The 25,525-nt window shown below is 35.7% G+C and overlaps 1 protein-coding gene across 2 annotated transcripts in view; it reads right to left on the bottom strand.

Moving 5' to 3' along the window:
• Positions 1 to 25,525, bottom strand: part of SENP6 (SUMO specific peptidase 6) — an 85,392-nt gene that overhangs the window by 9,130 nt on the left and 50,737 nt on the right. For both annotated transcript variants that reach the window (XM_072855321.1, XM_072855322.1), the window contains 12 exons: positions 23,518 to 23,920; positions 22,422 to 22,654; positions 19,683 to 19,853; positions 18,729 to 18,771; positions 15,363 to 15,542; positions 11,988 to 12,214; positions 11,271 to 11,377; positions 11,069 to 11,185; positions 10,065 to 10,187; positions 9,720 to 9,812; positions 3,928 to 4,361; positions 741 to 844 (listed from right to left, as the gene is read on the bottom strand). In XM_072855321.1, the coding sequence (XP_072711422.1) occupies positions 741 to 844; positions 3,928 to 4,361; positions 9,720 to 9,812; positions 10,065 to 10,187; positions 11,069 to 11,185; positions 11,271 to 11,377; positions 11,988 to 12,214; positions 15,363 to 15,542; positions 18,729 to 18,771; positions 19,683 to 19,853; positions 22,422 to 22,654; positions 23,518 to 23,920 (2,235 nt within the window). The remainder of the gene's footprint in view (positions 1 to 740; positions 845 to 3,927; positions 4,362 to 9,719; positions 9,813 to 10,064; positions 10,188 to 11,068; positions 11,186 to 11,270; positions 11,378 to 11,987; positions 12,215 to 15,362; positions 15,543 to 18,728; positions 18,772 to 19,682; positions 19,854 to 22,421; positions 22,655 to 23,517; positions 23,921 to 25,525) is intronic.

Below are 25,525 nucleotides of genomic sequence, written 5' to 3'. Positions count from 1 at the left end.
TATTTGATAGCCTCCGATTCTTTATTTTGGACAACTTGGAGTCATACACCTGGAACATGAACAGGAAGGCCAATTAGGAAGAGTAAATGTGTAACTCCTAGCTTGCTCCCATTGAACTTACACTGCAGAAGCAACAGGGCTACAGAATAATACCCTCATAGCCGATAGCAAGTCAGTAAAGGACATTTTCATCATCAGTCTCTCCACAGCTCTAAAATCTAAACGTCTTCCACTTTGAACAAGAAAACTACTTGATTATAAATCCATGTTGTTTACATTTGATTAGGAGAAGCACCAATGAAACAAAACAGCAGAGTAGCACCCACTTATAAATGTGGCTGTTTATGTCCAGGAAATGCAGCTGAAAGAAGAGTAACTTATTCTTGGGTCTGGTAGATAAACACGAGGGTGGGGGAGATGAAAGATAGAAATGTGTTGACTTTCAGAGTTTCCACTAAAATCATTGTGTAATACTGTCACTATGCAAAAGACTCACAAAATTAAATGCAGGATCAGTACAGCAGTTTCCTATTAAACAGTTTAATGAACGAACGTACAATCCTCTCCTGTCAGCTAATTTGCAAATTTTTGTAGGTAACCAGTGCTTTGGATTTGACACTTTTAAAGATAACTAGTTTTAGACAATGCACATTTACAGTGTGTATACAGCTTTTAAGCTGCCCATTCAAAATACAACACAACAGTTTGCATTTCCCAAATAAAAGTGCTAAATTCTTTACCTGGTTATCTTGGTCTTCAGAAAAATCTATAAGCTCATCTTCATTTAGTTTACTGCCATCAGCTGAGTCTTCACTATAGTTTAGCCTGATTTTGTGCAATCCATCTGTATCAATCACAGATAGTGGTATATTTAAACATCAAATACTATGTCATCATTGAAGACCAAACTAATTCTAAATGCCTCCGATTTGCTCAGGATTGCTCACAATAACTGTGATACAACTGACATTAAGAATATTTTATTCATGCATATGAACAAAAGTGAAAAGTTTCTGATAAGTAACACAGCAGAAACTGTTCCTTATTCTGTGAAATGCCTAAAAAAATTATGAAGACCTAGATTAAACCCCCCATGAAATTACCCTGTAGTTCCATGAAGCCTTTCCAACAGTACAAATTTGTACTGCTACCAAAAGGGGCAATCTCATTTGGTCCCTAATACAACCGCTTATTCTCATCCCTAGCTGGTTCCTTCCATGACACCAAATACATCCACACACAGTGGACCAGACTAAGAAAGTCAGTCACAAGCTTATTATTTTTTAACTTGAATCAGTTCCTTCATCAGATTCGCTGTGCAGTTATATGAAGACTTGTGCTGGTAAAAGGGAAAAAGGCAGCTTGAGAACACGCTGCTAGGGAGGGTAGAATGCAGGATCAGCTCTCCTGGGAGCAGCAGCTTAGAAATGCTTGTGAGACTTCACTGTTTGCTACATAAAAAGAGTATCTGTAAATTCACTCCCTACTCCCTCTACATATTTAGTCACTTGGGAAACAGCATCAGAAGAAATAAAGAATAATGAACTTATAGCTATACCTGTGAAAGAAGCAGATACAGACAGCTACAGGCTGACTAGTCTTACTATACTACCATGCAAGACTTCAGAACAGATTTTGAGGGGAAAAATAATAAACTATGTGGAAATAAGTGAAAAATTAATAACTCATGCCAGCAAAACCTGAAATCTTCATAAGAAAATTCTTCCTAGAAAAGGGCTATATAATATATCCAAACAATCACAAAAATAAAAGTGTTGGTTATGGTGTCACTGGAGGATGCATTACTTATTAAAGAAAACCAGGATTTCTATAAGAATAGTAAATAGGGCAATGAACTAGCTAATGGGAAAAATGGAGAAGACTTGCATTTGAGAATACTTCAACAGAGAATTTAAAGTAACACTTGGGAAAGAGGTTACCACTAGAGTTCCACAGGGACAAACTTGGGAATTAGTCTTACTCAGTATCTTTGAAAAGACCTTAGCACAAGAAGTAGGCCATATACTAATGTGACTTATTGCTGACAGATTCCTAAAAAATAAAAATTGGTATCAAGAAGAATCACATCTCATACAAGAACTGAGCAATAAAAAGGGGATTAGTTAAGTAATTAAAACAAAAATATTTTGGATTATTTCTTCAAAGTTATTTAGGTATCCACTCCTACTGATTTACAAGTCCAATACCAGGATTTAGTTTGAGATCAAGACATGATTTAGTTTGAGATCAAAACATGGGATTTAGGCTCCCATGTATAGTAGGCATCTAGGGTCTCACAATGTTAAGTGAACACCATAATCAGAGCAGAGAGCTACTCAACTGAACAGCTACTCTGTGTCTGCTTTAGAGTAAGAAGAGGAGGTCTCTTGGTTTCATTGACTATACTATCAAAGAGGCACTCGCTGTCTTTTGAGATATCCTAGGATATCCAGGACATACATATGGATTTGGCAGAGTCAAGACCCACACCCTTCTGGACCAACAGCTGAAGGCTGGGCAGAAAACCCAAGGCCTACATCCCCATCTTCCATCTGGTGGAAATGGAAGTTTAGATACACAGCACATCTAAATTTATCTGCCTAAACATATGCTTAGGGTCAATCTCAAATTGAATCTCACCCTTAAACTAGGACTGTGACCTGAAAGAATGTCTGGGTGCATCATCTGCAATAGCTGCATCTGCAATGAAAGGGTGCATCATCTGCAATAGCTGAGCAAGAGAGTCTGAGTGTTTTAGTCAGCAGCAGAATGACCATTAGCCACCAATACAATGCTGCCATTAAAAAAAAAAGTAATCCTAGCAAAAATATGTCATAAAGTACATTCCAACTAATTACAGACAAGTAACAGTAGCATTCGAGACACATGAGACCATATCATACAGCAGCAATATCATAAACAGTAACAATCACACATAAAATGAAAAATCAATTCAAATGAGAGCAGATCTATACACCCCTCCATGACCTTCTAGGAGAAGTGACAATGTTATCACAAATAAATAAATTTAGATTAGAAAGTAGGAGAGCGTTCATACCCACATAGATATTAAAGTTGTAATGGCCTGCAGTACACAGATTAGACCATATGATTGATAATCTTTTCAGATCTTGTACTAGAAACTATGCAATTACTTACTGTGTAAATTAGGTCAGTAGGAATACTATTGGTGGCTAAAGTAAAAGTTTTTGCATGACCAGATGTTTTGTACTCTATGCCTCAAGGGGATCCAAACCTTGCAGTAAGCAGAGAAAACAATCTTTTCCTAATTCCTTCATCTGCCTTTAAAAGTACATCAGCTCCCTTGTTCACTGAGGTACACACACTGCTCCAGATCACTGAAATCAGCATCCACAGCAGCGATGCATGGAGAAAGCCTCTCTAAATGTCACGGAGGTCATGTGAGAGAATTCATTATTTTCTTCTCAGTTTTTTTACATAGCTTCTATCAAGACATTAAAGAACTTAATGGTGTTGAAGCAAACCCTCAAATGCTAGAAGACACTGGACTTAAGGTTGCTCACACAATCTTAATTCAGCTCCCCCATGCACATACATTATGAGGATCCATGGTCAACTACTATTCGTTCCTTAACAATTACAGTCTTAAGTGATGCAAAGTGATATCCACAAAATGATTTTGTGTGGAAAAAAAAGTCACACAACTGAAAATTAATCTGATTTAGGAAAACAGTGTTTTATCTCCAGCCTTATGCCATGAGTTATGTCAACAGCCACAAAAACATTTTTTACGCAATGGCTATAAATTACTTATATGGCAAGCACTCAAACTTCAGCCACATACTAAACTTTCAAAGTATGAAGTTTATACAATTGCAAAAGTAGTAACAGATGTGAAATCTCCAAATTTTTCATTAAAATATGCATATTTTTACAATTACATACCCATAGATTGGCTAGCAGTTGTGAATTCACCCTGTATACCATTTTCATCCGGAGTCCTATGGTCAAGTTTATGGCATGCTGATTCCACAGTGTTAGGTTCTTCCACATCACTGTCTATTTGATTTAGTTTTTTGAAAGCACTTTTTCCCCTACAAGGACTTCTTCTACAACATGAAGACTCACTGTCCTCTGTTTCAGTGTTTGGGTCAATTAAAGCTGTATTATACTTTTTGGTCAATGTCTTCTTTGCTGTGGACTTGGAAGGCGAGTTTTGTGCATCTAACTCATTTGGCAAAGGAGATGGTGTGTTGCTCTCTCCATCTGAAGAGGAAGATTTTATCTGTGTTGTAGCATTTTCATGATAGTGTGGATTTGGTTCATATTTGGGTTTTTCTAAACCAGGAAAACAGATGACAGCCAAAAACCAGTGGGCACTGCAAAGGAAAAAATACATTAAAAACTAACCATTACATTAATGCTCACAGTTAAACTGTAAGTTGGTAAAAAACCCAATAAAACACTGAGTGCATGTGCTCACACACAAAAAAAACAAACCCTGTCCCCCATAGTTATCAAAGATAGATTGTAATAGCTGTTCACTTTTCTGAGCAGGTTTTACTCAAGCCTTCATAGTCTTCTCTAAAGGTAAGATCACTCCATGCAAGTAGTCACCAACAAATTCATTAATATGATGCAGTTAGTTGAAAACAGGTGCTGTCTAAATATTTATTTCAATTTGCTCATACTTTATACATTCTTTTCCTTCTTTGAATTAAAGCTTATTTCTTTTTTAACATTTTCTTTATCACTGCATGAATTAGAGATTGTAGAATTCATGTTTTATGGCTGTATAAAGTTCTCTAGTAGTTCAGCACTAGCAACACCAGTAGTCAGATCTAACAGTATAGCTGAATTGCCCATATTCTTCCATCTATGATATCTTCCAATTGTATATGACACTTCACATTTTTAAAGAAATCTTGTCAACAGTCAATTTAAAGAGGGAAGAAAAGAGTGTTTGTAATGCCATCACCAAGACTCTGTTGTCCTCCTCACCCTTCACAGAACTGACATTTTAACCCTTTCAGGATCAAAAATAGTTATATCCCCCAACACAAAGTAAGTTTTGCCACAGTTTCCTCCTTATCTCCTTGCCTCTTCAGGCTTCACTGACTTGCCACTCAATCAGAACTGGAGCAGCAGCAAATTCAGGGATTGAGACATTGCAAGTAGGTATCAACTGACCTGATTTAGAAATTTTCTGAAGGTTCTCTGATTCCCTACAGCAAATAACAAAACAGAACCTAGCTATGTATTATACAGGTGAAGCCACATTTCAATGTGTTTTAGGAAAAAGAAAAAGCAGTAGCTAAAAATGCATGTCTAATTGACATATTAAAAAATTAATTAGATTATTATGAAGCCTAAATTCCATCGAAACTCAATGGCAGTTAAAGTAAGTGGCCTTTGAAAGCAGCATATGAAGTATGGAGTCATTTTGTCTTGAATGATTCACCACACCTAGTAAATGAATATATTAAGTATTGCCAAACCCTGGCATTTGTGTGTGCTATATTAATATAGGCTTTATGTACCAGTTATGTAAATAGACTAGCAAATTAACCTGGATCTAAAAAGAATATAGCTTGTACTTTTTAAAAGAACAACCTATTTCCATTGGAGATGAACAAAAAGGACTGTACTGCCAAAGGACACGGATGCAGTCATAGTTCAATCAGCCATATTGTTCTGAAGTTAATTCTCCCCTAGATTCATCCTGCCCACCTCCAGTTACTGCAGTTTGACAACTTGTTAGTTGATGAGCCCACATTCCCTAAACTAGTGGTTATAGGAGAGTCTGGAAAGACTTTCTGGAAGTAGATGCTGAAGTCCAGCAACTCCAAAGCAATTGTTTCTAGAACGTACTCTTAAACCAGATGCCAGAATAAATAGCTGTGTCCTAAAAGAAAAAAAAAAGCATCATTCTGGGCAGCACAGGAGAAGCGTTATCAGGAGCAACCATTAGCAGCATTCCTATAACGCGAGAGAAGCTGTAAAGTTGTCTCAAATCCTAGAATAACTTGTTTTACATACTATTTCATTCAAGACACAAAGAAGCAAAAGAAACTCCGAGATTGGTTTTCAACCAGACTAATTTTGCCACAGATGAAGGCTGGAGACCTTTTATAAATGGTAATGAACACAGATCTTTCAGTGGAACCAAAGAAACTCTTCCATACCTTTGACTGATCCACTATTATATCACATAAAGAAAGTTCTGTTTACAAGGACTCATTAACAGCATCAAACCATGTGGCAGATTCCTGAAAAATATCTGCAGTACTGCAATGTGTCAAGTTGCAAACACTGGGAGAGTCTAGACAACTCAAGGCTGTATGTGGGTTCTATGATCATAATCTATGAAGACAAGGAATAAACTGGTGGAAGAGAAGTAGGTGATGAAAGCCTTACTACGCTATATTAGGTTGCACATACAGATGTCCAGGCAAAGGCATGTTGAAAAGATTCTGAAAACCAGGCTCTCCAAAACCCACACAGAATGGCATGTACTTTGCTCTCTATACACCACAGGTATTAACTGGCTCTCCTTCCTCACACTGATTCTCTGTGCTCCTAGCATTTTCACTAATCCCTTCAAGTTATGAGGCAATGCCCCAATAACAAAAAAAAACCCGCTAGACAGCTGAACACCAAGTAGTTGGAATTTATATTCTGCTGAACGTACAGCATCTAAACATCTCCATTCTTGTCAACCCAAAGCGTGACAGTCCTCATTTTGCAAGTGAGGAACAGGAGCATGGGGAAATTTGGGGAAATTACATAACACAAAAGAAGTCACACAAAGGAGTTTCTGAAAAAAGCTGCAACTTAGTACAAATGTTAGGTCCCAGCCCATAGCCTTCATCATAAGACTTGCATATCCAAAAGACTCACTGCAGATTAAGAAGCCAACTAACACACAAATCAGCACCACAAATACATAAAATGTTGTATTTGGCACAAAAGCAAGGTTTCACAGTCCTATTAACAGACAAAGTCCAGGGGCTATCTATTTCATGGCACATTATATACACAGCTACAGAATGCTACCTGAGGCTGTAACTTACAGAAACAGGATCTATACTGTACTTGCTAACCAGATTAGAAATCCTTCAGGGTAGTCTTTTGCCATTAAGAAACAAAAATCAGCACTGATACTTATTGCCTCTTTTGACAGCAGTATGTTTAGTTCTACAAATAAAACTTCCTGGTTCTATATCAGAGAAGCAAGAAGCACTTGAAGTGGTACTGTAGTGAAGTTAATGAAAATAAAACAGGATTTACATGTCAATTCAACATAAAGACAAGAGCTACATATCAAAGTAAGAGAGACACTTGCAGTAAGGTAACCAGCAAAACCTCAAAATATTTTTTCACTGAAAAAAGTAAGTTAGAACGACTCCAGTTCTCTCTTCTTGACCCATTTTGAAAAACAAGAATATATGGAAAAGAGCAGTCAAATATACAGTAACTTGGTAAAACCTGCTATTATTCTGGGTTATGGCAATATAAGGAAGGAGGAGACGCTTAGCAAGTGACAGCTCTGCTACTAGGAGAGAGGCCTAGAAGCCTTCGTACATGCTGGTTTTTGTGTTCTTCCCCAGGTAGCTCCCCAACCTCCTCTCTGTCCTGTGATACTAATTACTCATCATAATGGGAGTATTTCATTGTCGAGTCACTGATTCTTTCCTAAATATGTTAGCATCTCCCCCAAAAAAGTTCAGCTTTTTGTTCCTCAAAACTGAGTGTTGGGTTTCAGGGGATGGGGAAGTGACATGTTTGAGGGGAGACAGAATAGCAAGGTGCATCCAAGAAAAATACTAGCAGCTAACAACAAATTAAAAAAAAGAAATATGGAAGATCAAACTTACACTTTCTTTGCCAGAAGGCAGGTCAAAAACAATGAAAAACAAACCTGTGCTCCCCACCCCCCCGTCAAACCACCACTTTCTCATCTCCCTGGATACTTTTTTTTTTCTGCTCTGCAATGTTCTTATTGTACATACCAGGAAACCACTTTTGCAAATGAATGTCCTACTATGACCACTTATCAAGTTTCTGTTCACAGTGAAGGACAGTTCCAAAAAGCATGAACAGGATCATTTCCAGATGAAAGATGCACAAAACAAGAGTACACTTTTTATGCTCTAATCACTACTGGATGAGTCCATGAGACCAAGCTAGTCCAACACAAAATCCCCAACCCACACATGGTGCGAACATCATGCCTTCAGTACAAACTGTTTTGTTCTACAAATTCACTCCTACTGAGCTGCACTACTTGCTAAGGTAGACATTGCTTTAGTTGTTTAACAGTAAATGAACAAGACAGTGAAAACTACAATGTGATAGGTTACTAGTAACATAATTAATTCTTGTAAAACCACATAACTATTTCTTTTCATTTTCAGGTGATTTCTAAGTCACACTGTCTGGTATTTGCAGCATAATCAGTCTCATTTCTCCTATGCATAACCAATGTGGATGTGTGAATGACAGGAGAGAGGATGGTGGGAAGTAAACTATATAACAAGCTCTAAGGCAACTAAAATTTAAGTGACAGACACTTCAAAATTCTGGTACTTAAAGCTTCTGGGGAAAGGGATGGCAAGGATGGTCTGCAGTGGACAGGAGGAATATCTTACACCTCAGTCTGCAGTGGACAGGAGGAATATCTTACACCTCAGTTATTTTCATCACCTAAGGACTGGCTGTCTTCCCATGGCCGTACAGACGTCATAGCATCTCAAAATCCAAAGTCAGTGCTTGTGAACAGCTTTCTCAGGGATTTACTTATGACTTTATAACAAAGACAGATCTATGGTCACTTACTTCATAACTGCCTCTCTACAGCTAGCCTCAGAATTCAGGTGGGGAGGAGGCAGGAAAAGAGAAGATTCAGAATTTCTCCTCCCACCTTACAATGGCATAGTATCTAGATAAATTTCTTTTGAAGAGCTTTTAATTAAAAAAACCCACAAACCTATTCTTTGAATTTTCAAAAGATCAGTTAGGTATGCCTAAGATAAGTCAGTTACAAATCTCCTGTCTCTCTGTCCTTACTTTATTTATGCTTTTATTGTACATTTTTAAAATGTAGTAGTTTAACTTTCCTAAATATTTTGGCTTAAGGACTGCTTAGATTCTTTTTGTGAAATGTAGAAGTGTGTTTGTGACAACTTGCTCTGATCTTAAGGAAAGCCAGCATCATTAAAAGTCCTTAAGAACCATTAGAATGCTAAGAGTCTGCTTCCTGACCCAAGAAAAATACCAGGACAAAAGGATATAAAGAAAAAGAATATATAAAGGTCCCAATACAGGGCAGTAGAGATTTTCAGTTGCATTTTCTTCCGACATAGGTTTACTGTAACTAAAGGATGATCTTATCTATACCAAAGAGATCTCATCAAAAGAAACAATAAGGACTAAAAAAGGTAAATCCAAAAGTTATCAATGACAACAGCTTAGAAGAAAGAAGTCCAGAGAACCAGGTAAAACCTAGAAAAAGTACTCAGAAAAGTTCATGTTTGCTCAGTCTTTATATTGTCTGATACTTCTTATACTACGACAGTGCACTTACAGGTCTTACATTACTATTTTGTTTTTATCACCTGGAAAAATATGTTTATTCTCTCAATTTTTAACTTCAATTCACACTAATATAACTTTCAATTTTAGAATTATGAAGCTTAAGCCTTTACCAAATGCGATAAAAAGGTATGTTTACTTACGCTTCGTTAAGGGGAACAAAAATGAAATCTTTCTCAAAAATGTCAACATGCCTTGTCCATGTTTTTACTCGCCCATGTCGTTTTTGTTGTATTCTGCAAGAAGAAACCAACACGTGATCTGTAGGGTGGCTTATTTTAATTGAAAGACTACTTTTCCAGATATTTTCACCTTAACAGCTGAAGATTTTCAAGGCATATTCTATGTTTGTTATAGGTCTGGATGCTTGCTAGAGTTCTGTTGGTACCATAATATTGTCTGTAAGGATTTTATCTCTGTAAAGCATCTGTTCTTGTAGTCTTCACTATACTTAGCTCTTAGTAAAACTGACTTATCAACAGACTTACGAAAGGTTTGAAGTTTCATGAATATTTCTTCTTTCTCTTTGATTAAGGCGTTTATAGAAGAAAGAACTGAACACATGTATTCTATCAGCATCTTCTTTTTTCAGTTTTTCAAGTACCAAATACCTAATTAGTTAAAAAAAAATATGAAAAATTCATGGAGGTGTTAACTCAAAGTATTCATCACCAGAGTAAAAAGGACTGCCAACAGTGCTACCTCCCCACCAAATTGTTGCAGCCTTTCACAAAACAGCTGTAAGAATACTAGAGCTAACTAACCACAGGACTCATTAATGCAATATCTGTGTCAATATTTCAAGTTATTAAGTGCTCTGCTCAATCAACAAGTTGTTCTGCTGCTGTTGTATTTATTTTTGTATCATGGCAGGAAAAAAAATTTTCAGTGAGTTTGCTACATATGACCTATCTAGGAAAGACTCATATTTTGTGAGACACTAAATCTCCAAACACTCCCAGAGTAATGCACTAGTTTTCTTTTCAGCTCTAAAATATTTTAATAGACTTAAAATTATACACACACACCCCTTATGTGTAGCATAACACAGCAGCATGTAACAATTTAATATGCTTCTAACATCTGTGGCATCAGTGACACACAAAAAAAATTAATTTATGTATTATGTTAATCAAAACAAATGAAATTCCAGGGAACACAAATACTCTGGAAAAAACAATTGCACTTAAAAAGGCTTTTTTTTTTCTCCTTGCAGCTAAAATTCCTCTTCAGATGCTAAGAAATTTTAAAGAACCTTTTTTCCAAGTGACAACAATGTCACTGTCAAGCAGGATAGGAGAGGAACCAAAATTTCTTGCAAAAATACAAAACAACCTTTAAAATTAGAAATATACATAGTTGGAGACCAAGTGTTATCAACTGACCTATGAATTTTTAATGTCAGAACTTTTCAAGTTTCAAAGTAAAAGATGACTGAAAACTGATTGAAATAAAACTTACTTTAAATAAAAATCAATAATATAAAACTTACTTTAAATAAAAATCAATAATAACATCATTTAAAAACTCTCCTTCATTTAGACAATGGAGGTCTTCATTGGTCACAGAAATACCACCTTTAGCTGGAGGAGGTGGATAAACTATCAACCTGAAAAGAAAAATACATTCAATAATAAATATGAAATGTCAAAAAACCTCAGAGAATTGTTATAGGGTAAAGATAAGTATCTTACTTTTCTATAGGACCAATAAATACTGTATGTGGTTCTCCAATTTCTTCATCATCATCAAAATACGGTAACTGTTTATTTCGCTGCTGCATTTTGGACTCAGAAGCAACCTTAAAAGAATAAAGTCAATATTAATTTGCATACTGCGCTCAAAGTTACCAAAAAGGTAACAAAGCTTTGTGAAGTCCAGTGGTGTAATATCCATTGCTTTTAAGGACTTCAAGTTTGGTTTGTTTTTTTTTTTCCTTTCCTAGTTCATTTATTACACTTGTCTGTACTCATTTCTTGCAGAGCCACAAAACTTTCAAATTCTTTAAGAGGTAGTTTTGTTTAAAGAAAGCATTAATTGGATTTAACTACAACACTGCAACTTAATTTCTTGTTTGAAATATCATAATTTTACCAGTAGATGAATTTGGAAACAATTATGTTGTCTAATTACAGTACAAATTTCTTGTCCCTTAAAAATTTTTAAATGACAACATGACTTGTGGACCATTGTACAACCTTATGATCAAACTAAACACACTAAAAAGTACTGTGAATGCACAGACTACTTCCCAGTCTCACAACCCACCATGGACCAGTCTGGGAATCGTCATATAAAAGCCAGCAGAAGTTGTTGGGATTTGTTTTGGTCTAGTGACTAGCTCACTATCTTTAGTGTATTTGTAACCCAAATAATATAATGACTTTGTTCTAAAACAAAAACATAATTACATTTTTTATTTTGTTTTCTCTGTGAGATGGACTTCCTTTGGAATTGTCTTCCAAGCACTTAGTAAATGCAACAAGCCTGCCATTGGCTTCTTCAAAGGAAATTTTCACAAAGAAGTCAGAAATATTATTTCTAATACCAATGTCAGTAATAATTTTTTCAAATATTGAGTTTGCATGAGGATCAAGACCAGTTTCAAAAATCAAAATGATGTACTGTTCTTCTTGACCTATGAAAAAGCAGATAGAAAATTATTAATTTAGAGACAAAAACAAGTATGTCACAATTATAACAGATTTCAAAGAATTGCAGGCCAACACATGTATACACTGCTGGCAATGCATACAAGCAGTAATACACATGTATACAGATAGACTGAAGGCTTAACTACCAAAACCTTCTACCTACATTTGCAAAAAGAGTGCATTTAACTTCTGCCTTAATCTAGAAATGTTAATTATTACACCTGATAATTTTTTAAAAGACACTGAATGCAAAGCCAAAACATATTTTGACATAACAGCTTCTCTGCTTATGGACAGTAAGACTCTGTGATCAATACTTTCTTTTTCTTATTATAGTTCATATCCTTTTGTTTCAATACAATTCCAGAAATTATGTATTTGGCATAATTTCCTCTCTGTATAGGGAAACACCAGGCCCTAATTTCTCCCAGATCAACACTAAGAAGTGTAGAGCAATTATCTCAAAAAATCAATGAAGATACATTCACCTGTGGAAATTTATTAGAAAAGGAGAACTGTATTAAAAATGTAGATGGGCTTTTGTGGTCTCAACATTTATTATAAAAATGGCTTTCATCTACTTAACCCCTTCAACATACATACAGTATTTTATTTTAAAAGATTTCAGCCTGGTTTTCTCCTACTTTCAAATAAATGTGATTGCAAAAGTGGAAGGAAAAAAAAAAGGCAAGAGAGAACTAAGAATACATATACTAAATTAAAGAAAAAACAGTATATGAGACCCCATGATTCATGTAGATTCATGGTCTGTCCTGATCCTAGAAGGTTACACTATAAAACATTATTGCTTTTTGAAAATTTTACATATTAAAGTCACTACAGCATATAAGCCCAGAGGTCCCCAGCCTTTTAGCTAAAACAGTCTATAAGAATCACTTTTACATGGATATACATCACTGACATCTACATGTGACCTCTTTCAGACAATAGAGATTCTCAGAAGCAGTAACAGGTTGGAAAAAAAAACCCACTACTTTAACTTGGGGTAGGTAGCAAGTAGGATGCAAAACTTAAAACCACTGCTTAGAAACTAAACTGAATAGAATACTGAGGGGGGGGAAAAAAAAGTACATTTTTGAGATGACTGTTTCCAAACTTAAATGGGAAAATAAGCCTGATGCTTTTTTAAAAAGTGGATACTAACTGTATACCATGTATTAGAAGCACAAAGTTCTAACAAAACTACTCTTACTGATTCTAGACACGTGTTGTTGGGTATATAAGTACAAAGACCTGTAATGGCAATTTCACAAAAGAAACAGTTATTTTTCTCTGATCAGATTTCTGTTACCATAGAAACAGAAATCTCTTAAGGATCTCTGATTCACTGGCAACCAGTTTTCATTTCTAAAAAGTAAGCATCCGAACAAGGAAAGGTATTTAAAATGTCACAGTAATCAAAATCTTCCATCTCCATACACAGGTAAAGGGATCTTACCACCTAGAAAAGCAAAGCCCTGCTTTCAGGTCCTATAACATAAACAAACCAAAACCTCTCTGCCCCTGGCGAACATTCTGCAAACAGAATACCATCAGGCGCACTCTCATGCTCACTCTTGCTAGCCCTAATAAATCTTGTATTACTTTTGGTACAGTGGCTTAGCTTCAACAGGTCAGCCTACACCTTTACCAAAAGTTGGAGAATGTGAGTCGGATGAATCAGCTATTCTATAAATACCACCCACTCACATCATCTGAAAAATAAAACAGCAGTAAATTGCACTAAGAGGAATTATTTAGGCAGTCAGACACAGGAATAGGATTCAGGCTGCAAATCCCAGTCTCGCATACCTGGCTAACACTCAGAACTTCAGGGACCTGTTTTTTTGTAAGAGAAGCAGCGTTTCAGATGCACACATAGCCATTTCCTTTTGGTTATTCTTAACTTGGCATGCTAACTGTTGTGAAAAATAATTCTTCAGCAGCATATTTCCTAATTCACTGCACACAGAATTTAGGTGTCTAACTGGGTTTTAGGTGTTCCTGTTTTGGGAACTAGGCATCTACACACAATTGCTTACACAGCTATGGATTCAAGCTTAAAGTAATTTCATTGCTCACAAAGCAAATATCAACTGTGTTATCACAAAGTCCTCATAAGTATCCAGTACAATAAAGCAGTTGGGTGTAAAACTAGCTCAGAGCTGCAAGCTCATAGGGAAAGCTGAGGGGAGAAAGGCTGAGACATGGAAAGGGAAGGATTTCTTACCCGGACAACCCAGGAAGCTTTTTCCTTTTTTCACCTGTGAACACCTGTGTTCACCTGGAGTCTAATGCCTGCTCCCAGGATTGTCTCTAGCTCCCCCGCATGCTCTCCAATTACTTTTGTAATTATAATACTCCTTATAGCTCATACTTTTTATAGGAGGTAGAAGAGGTTATTATAACAGTATTGTACATTGGAAGCACACAATTCTGAGATGGTTGAAAGCATTCTTCTTCCATCTGAACATATCATGTATCTATCTATGAAGCTGAGTATGAGTATAAATAATGACAAAATTTAACCTGAAGAAAAGCCTATTTAAGAGGAAGAGGACTCTATGTTCATTTAAAAAATAGCACACATATTAAGATGCTAGACCCTTGAGGAAAACTATGTTGAAATTAAACTTAATTTTATGATACATGAAGACAATCCACTTGTTTTCCAAGCAGATATTTGTCTATATCACATCACTACAAGCATATGGGAAAAAAAACCCAAGCCAACCCACACAACAGTTTCTACAGAAACTAAGGCCTGTAAGCAGAACAGCACAGAAAGCAAAAGGAAGTATACCAAAAGTTGTCATATAAATGTAAAGGCCCATATACAGAAGCTAAACAAACCAACTTGCTTTAATTCAGTACAAATATTAGTGAAAAAAGTTATACTAAACTGACTAGACATTGTAACTAGCATGTGTCTGGACAAATAGAAGACTACAGTTTTGCCAAGCTGTTCTGAACTGTACTCCTCATCAGCCTGGGAAAGTGATCATGTCTGGAAAAACAGGACACCTGCCCTGGCCAGTGATGCCAGTTTTATTCTTAAGTGCAGTCAGTCATGATCCAAAACATTAAAACACAATTTAAAGTGAAATAGTAGACTAAAATTGTTTTACTTACTGTCTCCTTTACATTCGTACCAGACATTATCTTTACTCATTTTGAGTTGGTCTCTCAGGCTACTACAGGTTGATGGTACTGTTTGTAGGAAAACTACTGGTAATTTTCGGACACTACACCATTCACACTTGGTAAGTTCTGAAGTTTTCAGGTTAATCTCTCGGATGTCACTTTCTGATTCTAGAAGAAAATAATGACATTATATTAAATTATAGTAAAAATACATAGGTTTCCTTCACAATTTCCCCCTTGACTTTAACAAGAAACCAGTATGTGCTCATTAACTTTTAAGAAAGTTTTTAAAAGTTTAAAATTAACATATATCCAGGAAGTGATGTCTGTTAATATCTTAAAAGATGAACTGAACTCCACTATCACCTTTCAGGAAAGTAATCAGAAACAAACTGTTTTCTTCTCACCAACTTTAATCTCATTTTTATTCATCGAAAAAAACACCATTTCCAGTGACGATTTAAATTTGCAACTATTGCTATGACACATTTTACAATAGGTTTGTAAAACTTTCTTTGTAGATTGATCTTATAGAAGGAGAACTGGAGCCAACATAAAGTCCTTCTAATAAATAAAAATCAATGCATAAAGTCCATCTCCTCCTCCTTTCCCCATAAAAAGGAGGAGACACTGCAGGGAATTCCTGAAAAGACTAAGGCCTTTCTTAAGTTAAATTCTAGTAAATATTTCATGACCAGACAGATAGTGAGTAAAAATTAGTAAAACCATTACCACATAGAGTTTAATTTGCATCACTCTGAACATAATTTCATAAAACTGTATGATAAAAAAAAAAAAAGGACATAAAAGACATACCATTACTTTCTATCTTACTAGTAGTAGTTATTAGAGGTTCTCATTATTAGTGGAGTGCTTTTTTTTTTTGTCCCCCCCCCCCTTTACCTGTTTCCCCTATACTTCTCTTGGCATTTAGCAGCCAATGTCCAGCAGCAGCCCTCTAAATCTTCCCTTCTTGTTGGCAAGTGAATTCACACACCCGCACTGCCAGAAAGGAATCTGCTGCTCATAAAGACAGGACAAACAGCTGCCTAAAGTGAAACATCCACTAGCTGCAGACTGGAAGAGGTGGGCACCACAGCTTCTGTGTTGTAAAGCAGCTCTCCTTTCCTTCTAAACCTCCAATACCTGTCCCCTGTTAGTTGGGGAAGAAGCAGCCCAGCACTGAGGCAGGCTGCAGCAACAACATGCTTCCTTCAAGCCGACTGGGCAGCATTTACTGCTCAGAACAGTAGTTTGCCATCTCATCAGGAAAAGAGCAGCAGAAATATGCTACATGGATCTAACTAGCCCATCTGCTTGCACTGATTCTCCTTTATCTCCCTAGGGACTTACACAGGAGAAAATGAAGCTAGTAATGAAACGAAGGTTTATAGATGACTCCCAGAGTCTTCTCTCCTTTGTGTTTAAAACAAACAACAAAACAGCTTTCCAAGGCTAGGCTGTAATACCACAGTCTCCATAGTAATACTTCAGTTTTCCCCTTCTAAACATACACACTTTCCTTAATCATTTCACCTAACTTCCCACTTTCAGAGGCAGACCACAATAATGACAATCCCAACTTAAAACTGGATTCAACCCATTTAACTGAGGCATACAGGTCTTTCTAATGGTGTCTAGATAGAAGGCCCTTGCCAAAACGTGAGCTGGCTGGTCTTTGGAGAAAACACTGAATCCTCGTAGCTGTGTTTGCACTGAGATGAAGCCTACTGAATTTCATGTGAGAGGAAGACTGTCTACTCTTCAGATGAATATTTAAATCATATTTATCTTTTGCATTAAGACAGGCATCTTATAATACATTTCACCATAAACGCCTTAATCCGTGAACAATATTTCCTGTAACACAGACATAAGACAGACAAATAGGACTTATCCATTAAAGGCAATGTGGACAGTTTTTTATGTGTTAGAAACAGAAAGCTGTTTCCTTGAAACACCAGTTGGGAGTTGCAGAAAACTGACAAGGGATGTGGAGAGAATTTTGAGAAGTTGACATATATTTATATATGCAAAAACAAGCTCAAGGCAGGACAGTACTGCTGTTTCTACAGCTGTTCAAAGCATTTGCCTCTCCCTGAAAAAGCAAGACCATCATAATCAATCTAAAGAAAAAAAAAATTAGGTGTCATTTATTTCAAGACCCTTACTTGTATTAAAACAAATCATGCTATGATTATGAAATTAATCGAAATGGAGCTAGCTGGGAATACACCCATCTTCCTCCAGATGCAAAACTCAAAAAAATGAAATGGAAAAGTGCTATATGTTCTAATAAACACAGCATTTAATGAGTTGCCATTTTTATGCTATTGAGGGATCAAGTCCCATGGAAATAATGTCACCATGCAGCTGTTTTCACTAAAAACTGATAGATATTTCCTACAAATTTTACTAAGCTTTTTAGTGTTTTTTTTTTAAAGTGCATTTAATGCATGAAAACTGGTAGTTTCTATCCATTTAAATTTTAGATGCAACAGAAACTTAAGTACTTGACTGAGCAAAGGCTATGCTTATCTTTACAGGTTGTGAGACACCTTTTTGCATATAATAATGACAAAATACAATAGTTCTCTTTTACAAATAACAAAAGGCAAAATTTGATAGGACTGCATCTTCATGGAAACTTAAGATTAACAAAAGGAGGCAAAGCTTCTTTTCAGGCCCAAAGCAAAACCCTACAAAAGAAAACAAAGGAAATAGAGCAATAGTTGTAAGTTCACCATTTCGTAAACTATGTCACTGTAGTTCTTTCAGTAACATGAAATATACAACCTATAGGCTGGAGAAGAAAAAAATTTAAAGGGAGATATAGACAGGAAAGGTCTAAGACACCTGTGTGGTTTTTGCTCTCTACTTATGCATCTGCAATAAAAGAACTAATAAAGTGTTAAAGAGGTAACATGTTTTACAGGAGGTTACTCTTGCCTATTGTTTTTGTTAATAATTTTCAAGACAACCTTTGCCAGTCATCACCAGAATATCTACACCTCTTCATCTAGGATGAAGGGGAAGAACTAATAACTAGTGATCCAGTTGCACGCACACCACAAATTGCTAATTCCTGCTATCTATGAATTTTCTTTCTGTCAGTAGAAGGCAGAGATAATGCAAAATAATTTTGTTTTTTATTCACCAGTCAGTTCAGGTCAAATTTATACTCTCAGGTTTTTTCCCTCTTATCTGACTACAGGCACCCAGTATAATTTATTACATACATCACAAAACCAGAATCGACAATTAATTATGATTCACCTGTTAATTCCTTTGACAAAGTTACTTCATTCAAAATGTATATATTAAGTATTAACATAAAATGAAAGATGTACTCACCTTCTTGACTTTCTAGGCGTATTTTGATATAGTCCAGGCAAAACTGTGGAAGACAACACAATAATAAGATTTCACTTCTTCTCCAAACCAAAACTGACTTAATGCCTCTTAACTGTTAGTAAACATATTTCAATTGACTAAGTACTTGAGTAATGAAAATTTTAAAATAAAAATGTAAAATGTAATTTTTTTAAAAAAACCAAAGTGTACATTTTAGCATAACTCAAGGAAGCAAGTATATTCTTTACTATTCAATGTCTCTTTCAGTCATATTGACTGTTGAAACTTAAGATCTCTCCTAAGTACTCTGTTTTCAAAAAGGTTTAAATACTCTGAAAAATATTACAAATTATAGGGAGGAAAAAAAAATCTTCAAAAGAGAATGTCATCTATCAGTATCAGTATTTAAGCAAATCAAACACCAGGGTTTTACAGAGAGGTGGAAAGAGCAAGTAACACCTCTGTGCTATTTTTGTGGTTACCCCAGCAAGAAGTATGCATTTTATCTGACTTACTGCATACAACTAACATTCAATGTCTCCTTGAAAGTCTCCATGTAACTTAGAATGTTAACAAAAAGAATATTGTTCTATAGAAGCAAAATTATTCACCTGCAGACATGTTTCTTCCTACCACCTACCAACATCCATTTTTTGGTAATTGTTGCTTTCAATTTTGTTAACAAATGCACGCTAATCCATCAGCCGCCCCCAACCAAGTAAACAGGGTTTTCAAGGGTTTTGCAGGCATGATGTTTCTACTAAACACCAGAACTAGACTGTATGCGTTAGTATGTAATAGTACTTTGGGATTCTTTGGGAATCACAGCCTCTGAAATTAGAGACAAACTTACTGTTCCACAGACAAAGGCAAAGTATTATGTTGTTCAAGTATGAAAATAACAATGTCCATCAAAAACTGAGAGGAGATTTGCAAAGTAACAAGTTTACTTACAATCACAGGTTCCACTACCATTCTTCGTAGCGTTCCTATTCGTATACTTCGACAGTTCAGAATGACACTTTCACAGGAATTTTGGTAATTTAGAGGTACAGCCTCAGTTACAATCTCTTGAGAAATAACTTTACGACGTTTTATTGGAGTGTTAGACACAATGTTCCCAAACTGAAAAGTAATTTTCAAAGTTTCAGAATGTCTCACTAAGATTTATTGATAAAACAAGCTTGTTAAACGCTAGTGACTACATTTTCAGCTACTTTTCTGTTGGTCAATGGGATGGATTACTTACTATAGCATCCACCTCAATCATATACAGAAGGTATAAATTTCCTAAAGGACTTTTTGGAACACCTGAAGATGATAATATCACTAGATTCAAGAAAAAAACATAAGCTGACACTTGTAGACATTTTGTTACCATTTCCAAATCACAAACAATGCTTCTAAAATTGCCAAAACCAATTTAGTTTTCATCATTTTGAAACACTGTGCAGCCTGGCAAAACAAGGTTATTTTTATTATATTTTATATGTTTATTTATATAAAAACACTAATGCTGTAAAAGCACCACAATGTTGGTGGGTTTATTTTTTCTTTCAGTTTTTATTAGTCCAAGCTTTTGGTGACTGAAAACTGAGTTATTACTGAAGTACAGCGCATCACCACATTAGCAGGAGTAGAATCTTCAAGACCTATAAATAAGTAAGCCAAATCAAAATTCCTTAAAGCAACTCTACAGAATTATTAAGATGTTTTCAGGACAGATTCCAGGGTCAGAAGACTAAACACTGAAAGAAGGCCACGTGAAGTTTGGCTCCAGTTCAAGAAAGTCTCTAGATGCTGACTGAAGCTGTATTCTCGATGAAGTTTCCTGTTTACCAACAGAACAATCTTACAAAAACTTATTAACATGAAAGAAAGCTGGCTGATAGCCAGCAATTTAATATATTTATTTGTTGTATTGCTTATATTGCTCTACTTTGTTGAAGGGTTTTCTGTACACTTTGGTATTTATATTGCTTCATAAAGCTGTCCATTAATAAACATTCTTTTGGGTTACAAAATACAATTAAACTCCCACAGAAAAACATTTTAAGGGAGTCGATATTTCTATTAGACTAAATCTCAACAATTATTTCGAAGTCCCTAATCGCTAGCCTATCTTGGCCATAATTCAAAATATACTTTTGGATGTTTCATTTAAATACAGTGGAGAAGGCAGAGATTCTAAATCCCTGTAGTTAAAATATTTTCCTAGGACTCTTGTTGAAGACAGCTTTTCATTTTTGTCTGCTGGACTAGCTAAATATTATTAAAAGCTCAAAACTCAAATCACAGACAAACAGTAAGACAGTAAACATTGAAGTGGTGCTATATTCAAGTAGCCTCTTCAGTAAACAATTAATGAATATTTTGAGAGAAAAACAAGTGAGCAAAGATTCTTACAGCTTCTTCTATCATATCTGACACAAACACTGTGATACCTGCAATTCTTGGTAGTTTCCTTGAAACAATGCAAAGTTAGTGTTAAATTTCACAAAAAAAAAAAAAAAAAATCTGTTTCCCTTGATTTCAAAAGCAAGCTCTTTTCTATTGTTGTCTAAAATATGCAGTTCATTTCCAATGTTACAACTGGTTCTTAAAGACTAGTGAACAGGAAAATATGGATATACAAAGGAAAACACTTGGGAGAGTTTCAGAAGTCTTAGACACTAGTGCCTTAACAATACAATGCTTTCAATTAATCCAGCACATAACGCCAGAATAACTGAAATTCAAAACTATTTATCACCCAAGCTTTTAGCCCCACAGCTTTATTGTAGGCTAGAGGTTCACAGCTTTATATTGATAGTGGTGACTAATGATACACCACATTATAAACATCCATAATTTCATCAATTACAGCACTAGAATGTTGGCTTCTGAATCTCAACATAGCATGAAGGTTTTGACATCATTACTTTAGCGTTCTAACTCAGAAAACACAAAGTATTTGAGACTGCAGGTGGAAATCTGATCAGACACTCTTGTTGAACCAAACTCACAATAGTGAAACTGGACAAGTGACCCAAGAATGGTTTTAATTAGCACTATTAATTCAACACCAGTTGCCACAGGGAATTTATTCTTCTTAATGGCTCACTATCGAGGTGGTTAAGTTTTTAACATACCGTGAAAGCTGTCCCCTTTGACAGCACTTAAGGAGTCTGCTCATGGTGCATTTTTTGTCTGTGTTTATCCTATTCTTGCAGTGGTACTTAACTAAAAAACAAAAGCCCCACCATGAAATCCTTAAAATAAGTGCTATTAATTGGGACAGTTGTCAAAGTATCTTAATTTTAAAGGGCCACTATTGTTCCCAGTGCCTCTTTACACATTTAACTTCGCATGTCCAAAATCTTACCAGGCAACAGCTGGTACTGATATTCTTCTGCAAACTAAGTAGGCCCTTGAGTTACATAGAGATACCCTGCCCAGTCTCAAAGAGTATACATTCAACACAGAAGCATCTAGGTTAAAAGCATAATTCAAATCATTATGAACACTTGTAAAAATATAATGAACACATTTCCTTATGCTTCCAGTATTATGTAAGCAGAAATACTACTCAATGAGCTGCTAAATAAGAAAAGCAATCAAATATAGTCAACTTCCGACAATGCAAGACAAGCCTTTACATTTTCCACTTATGAGTTGATTTTTGTTTTCTTTAAACAAAGCATTAAATAGTACCTGATCTTTCATTCTTGCTTTTCTTGGTAGTGTGACTGCAATTTCTGTATCTGTTGTTATACTACCTATTCTCTGTTCTATTCCACAACTGTTTTCCTTTAATGCTGCTTCCACCTTTCCTGTAGAAGGAGCTGGGGAGGAGCGGGCTGAATCTGCAGGACGAGGTGAAATGCTTTCCATTCTCCTAGTGCTGCCACTATCCTCCTCCTCATCATCATCACTAGACAAAACAACTAAACAGAAAATATTAAATTCTCAACCACTACATTTTTCTGTAACAGAAATTTCTTTTCAAGCAATGGCTTAAAAGTAATTTATGTAATTGTCCTGCAGTGCCAAAAAAGTCCACATTTATCATTATATTATGCTTTTATTAATATTTATCTGGAATCTGCTCGCAGGCGCTCTCTCCCTCATTTTTTACTTCTCATAACTAACTATACAAGAAATGGGTATCATTAATCCACCTCTAGACACAGAAGTGAAGCCATACATTTCTTGGTTCAATCAAGAACTGACAGTGAATAAAACAGCTTAAGAAAAACTGACAAGAGAAATTATGACTTAAATTGTTGAAATCAGTAAGACAACATGGTCTAGTAAACTAAGCATGGAACTAGAAACATAGTTTCCTAAATTCCAGTTCCTTCCTGCTTATAAATTAATTTCAGTTTATGTGGAGAAAGCACAAAAATTAACATTTTACAAATTATGACATTTAAATAAATAGGAAAACCTGGATAGTGTTCAGATGCATAGCTCAAAAGGAAAGAGGAAAAAAAATAAAATAAAAATCAAAGACTGTCTTCCCCTTTGGGAGAATGAATGATGGAATTCTGCTAAGAATGCTTTTTTTAAAATTATAAAGTGTAAGTCTTTTAAAAAAACAAGTTGTTTTCCCCGATGTTCATCTTTCTCAGACAGTACCTCTGTCTATGAAAAAGAAATTATAAAATGGTCTGTCACTCTTCCCCAAGAACATACCCACAAAAAAATTCCATGCAAAATCAGTAATGTAAATCTGTAAGGACAGTTCCTTCATTATACAATATTTGGGGTTTCCAGTTTAATGCTACATTCATAAAAAGGTACTTACTTGGATCATTTAGTTCAGATGGTCTTGTACTCCTCTGTCTTAAGCTTCCTGTAATTTTAGCATTTTTTGTCCCAGTTATAAGACCAACTTTTCCATTCTGTCGTAACATAGAATGTCCTACAACTTCATTACTCAGTAGAATATCTGTTGGACTTTTCCCAACAGCAGAACTATAAAACTTCTTTGTGTTGAACCCTGTACCTGAAGATTTTTGCCCTGTTGAATTCTGATGTATTGAAGAACGTGATAAAGGTCCCACAGATTCACTTAATGTCACAGTTTGTCTGGAGACTCTTTGCAAATCCTTTAGAGAAGCACTTTCACAATGTCGGCATTTGGTCTGATTTTCATTTGCCCGTCCACAATTTGGGCAAACAGTAGAAGAATCAATTTGTTCCAAAAGCTAGAGGGGACAAACACATACACACACAAAAAAAATCAGTAACTGTATAAGCAAAAAGATACCAGTTCCAAATCTTGCCTTTAATTTCTGTTCAGAATGAAGATTGACAACACTGTATTAGCAATTACAGTAAGCACAGAAAGCAAACATTAAAATACAAAAAACATTAGAATATTTTTCATTTTCTTAAATGTATTTTAAGAGGAATAAATGTCATTTGTGGCAATTTTTAAAAAGTGGTTACTGTTGGACAATTCAGATTTTCCTTCTTGCCTTTTTTCTTCCCATACGTAAAAGGTTGCACATCGTTCAGATATATATCTCCATCAGCAAGAAGGTCCAGTAACATCATTTCTGTAAAAACAGTTTCATTGGACGAAAATAAAGTAACCTAAGGATCCACAGAGCAATGCTAAAGAGGACTAGAAGCATCCTCCTAGGTCATGAAGTTCATTTGTCCTCCCAAGGTATCTTCTAACAGCCTGCCAAAGCATGCAGAAAAATCACTCCCCCCTCCCCACCCCCAAAGACACAGAGAGAGAAAAAAGAAAAAGGAAACTCATTGTTCTATAGTCCAGTATCTCAGAGAAGAAAACAGGACTTGAGGAAAAGGAGTTCCCCAAACTTTCAAGAGGAAAGCAGGGGCTACAAGGGAAAATATATCTTATCACTGCAAAGACAGAGATGTGTTTTCTTTCTCTCACATGTACTAGGTCCCACTTAATTACATATCACAAGTGCAGAACTTGGACTTCTAAGTCTAAGGGATTCAATAGTAACAAATAAGCTATTGAATGTCTACTGAGTTGAGTATGGGACACCTTTAGAACTGAAATTTGATGTACGTTATTGTCTCCTGGAGCACTGAGCTCAAATGACATAACCACTGCACTGTGAGCTACTGAAGATAATAAATAAAATACCTACATCCCACTAATTTTCAAAACATAGCTATCACAATTTGCACCCCCCACCCCCAGCCACAAACACATTTCCAATAAAGAGGACTTCCTCAGGTGTGGGATTTTCAATCATTTTTTAAAACAAATGTGAAGACAAAAGTCATACAAGGAGAATATATTATTTTTACAAAATTTCTGCAATTTAACAAAGCTACACATAACGTAGCAAAACAGGTATGTTGCAAAAAAGCCAACAGTGTATAAAATGTATCAGACCTTTAAAACCTGAGTGGTGGGATAAGATAGCAACTGACATGAAAACCAGTGTTGTGCCTCAGCATTCAGTTACAGGATGTAGTTTTTACAAAGATACTGCTAATCGCATTGAAGAATTTCAATCAGACATTAAAATATTCAATAGCAGCTACCAATCGTACCTGAAGGATCTTAAGAAAAGAATAACTGCACCCCTCTACCTCAACCACACACCAAAAATCTAAAACCAACTTCCTTTCCATGGTTTGAGAGCCTGCATCTTGATGGTAGAGGTAGCAGTGTTTAATTAAGGGCATAGCCTTTTTTAGACTCTGTTTCAAGATAAATGACTACTTAAGTAGATGAGTTCTATCTAAATGCGTCTGCCTTATAACTTGTATAATACAGCATTTTTTTAAACTTTGAAATCTGCAAAATACAAATACTA

This window comes from Ciconia boyciana, chromosome 3 (genome assembly GCF_034638445.1).
Source record: "Ciconia boyciana chromosome 3, ASM3463844v1, whole genome shotgun sequence".
NCBI classification, from domain to species: Eukaryota; Metazoa; Chordata; class Aves; order Ciconiiformes; family Ciconiidae; genus Ciconia; species Ciconia boyciana.
The sequence above is the reverse complement of the archived record's forward strand: the minus strand, read 5'-3'. Positions and strand labels throughout refer to the sequence as shown.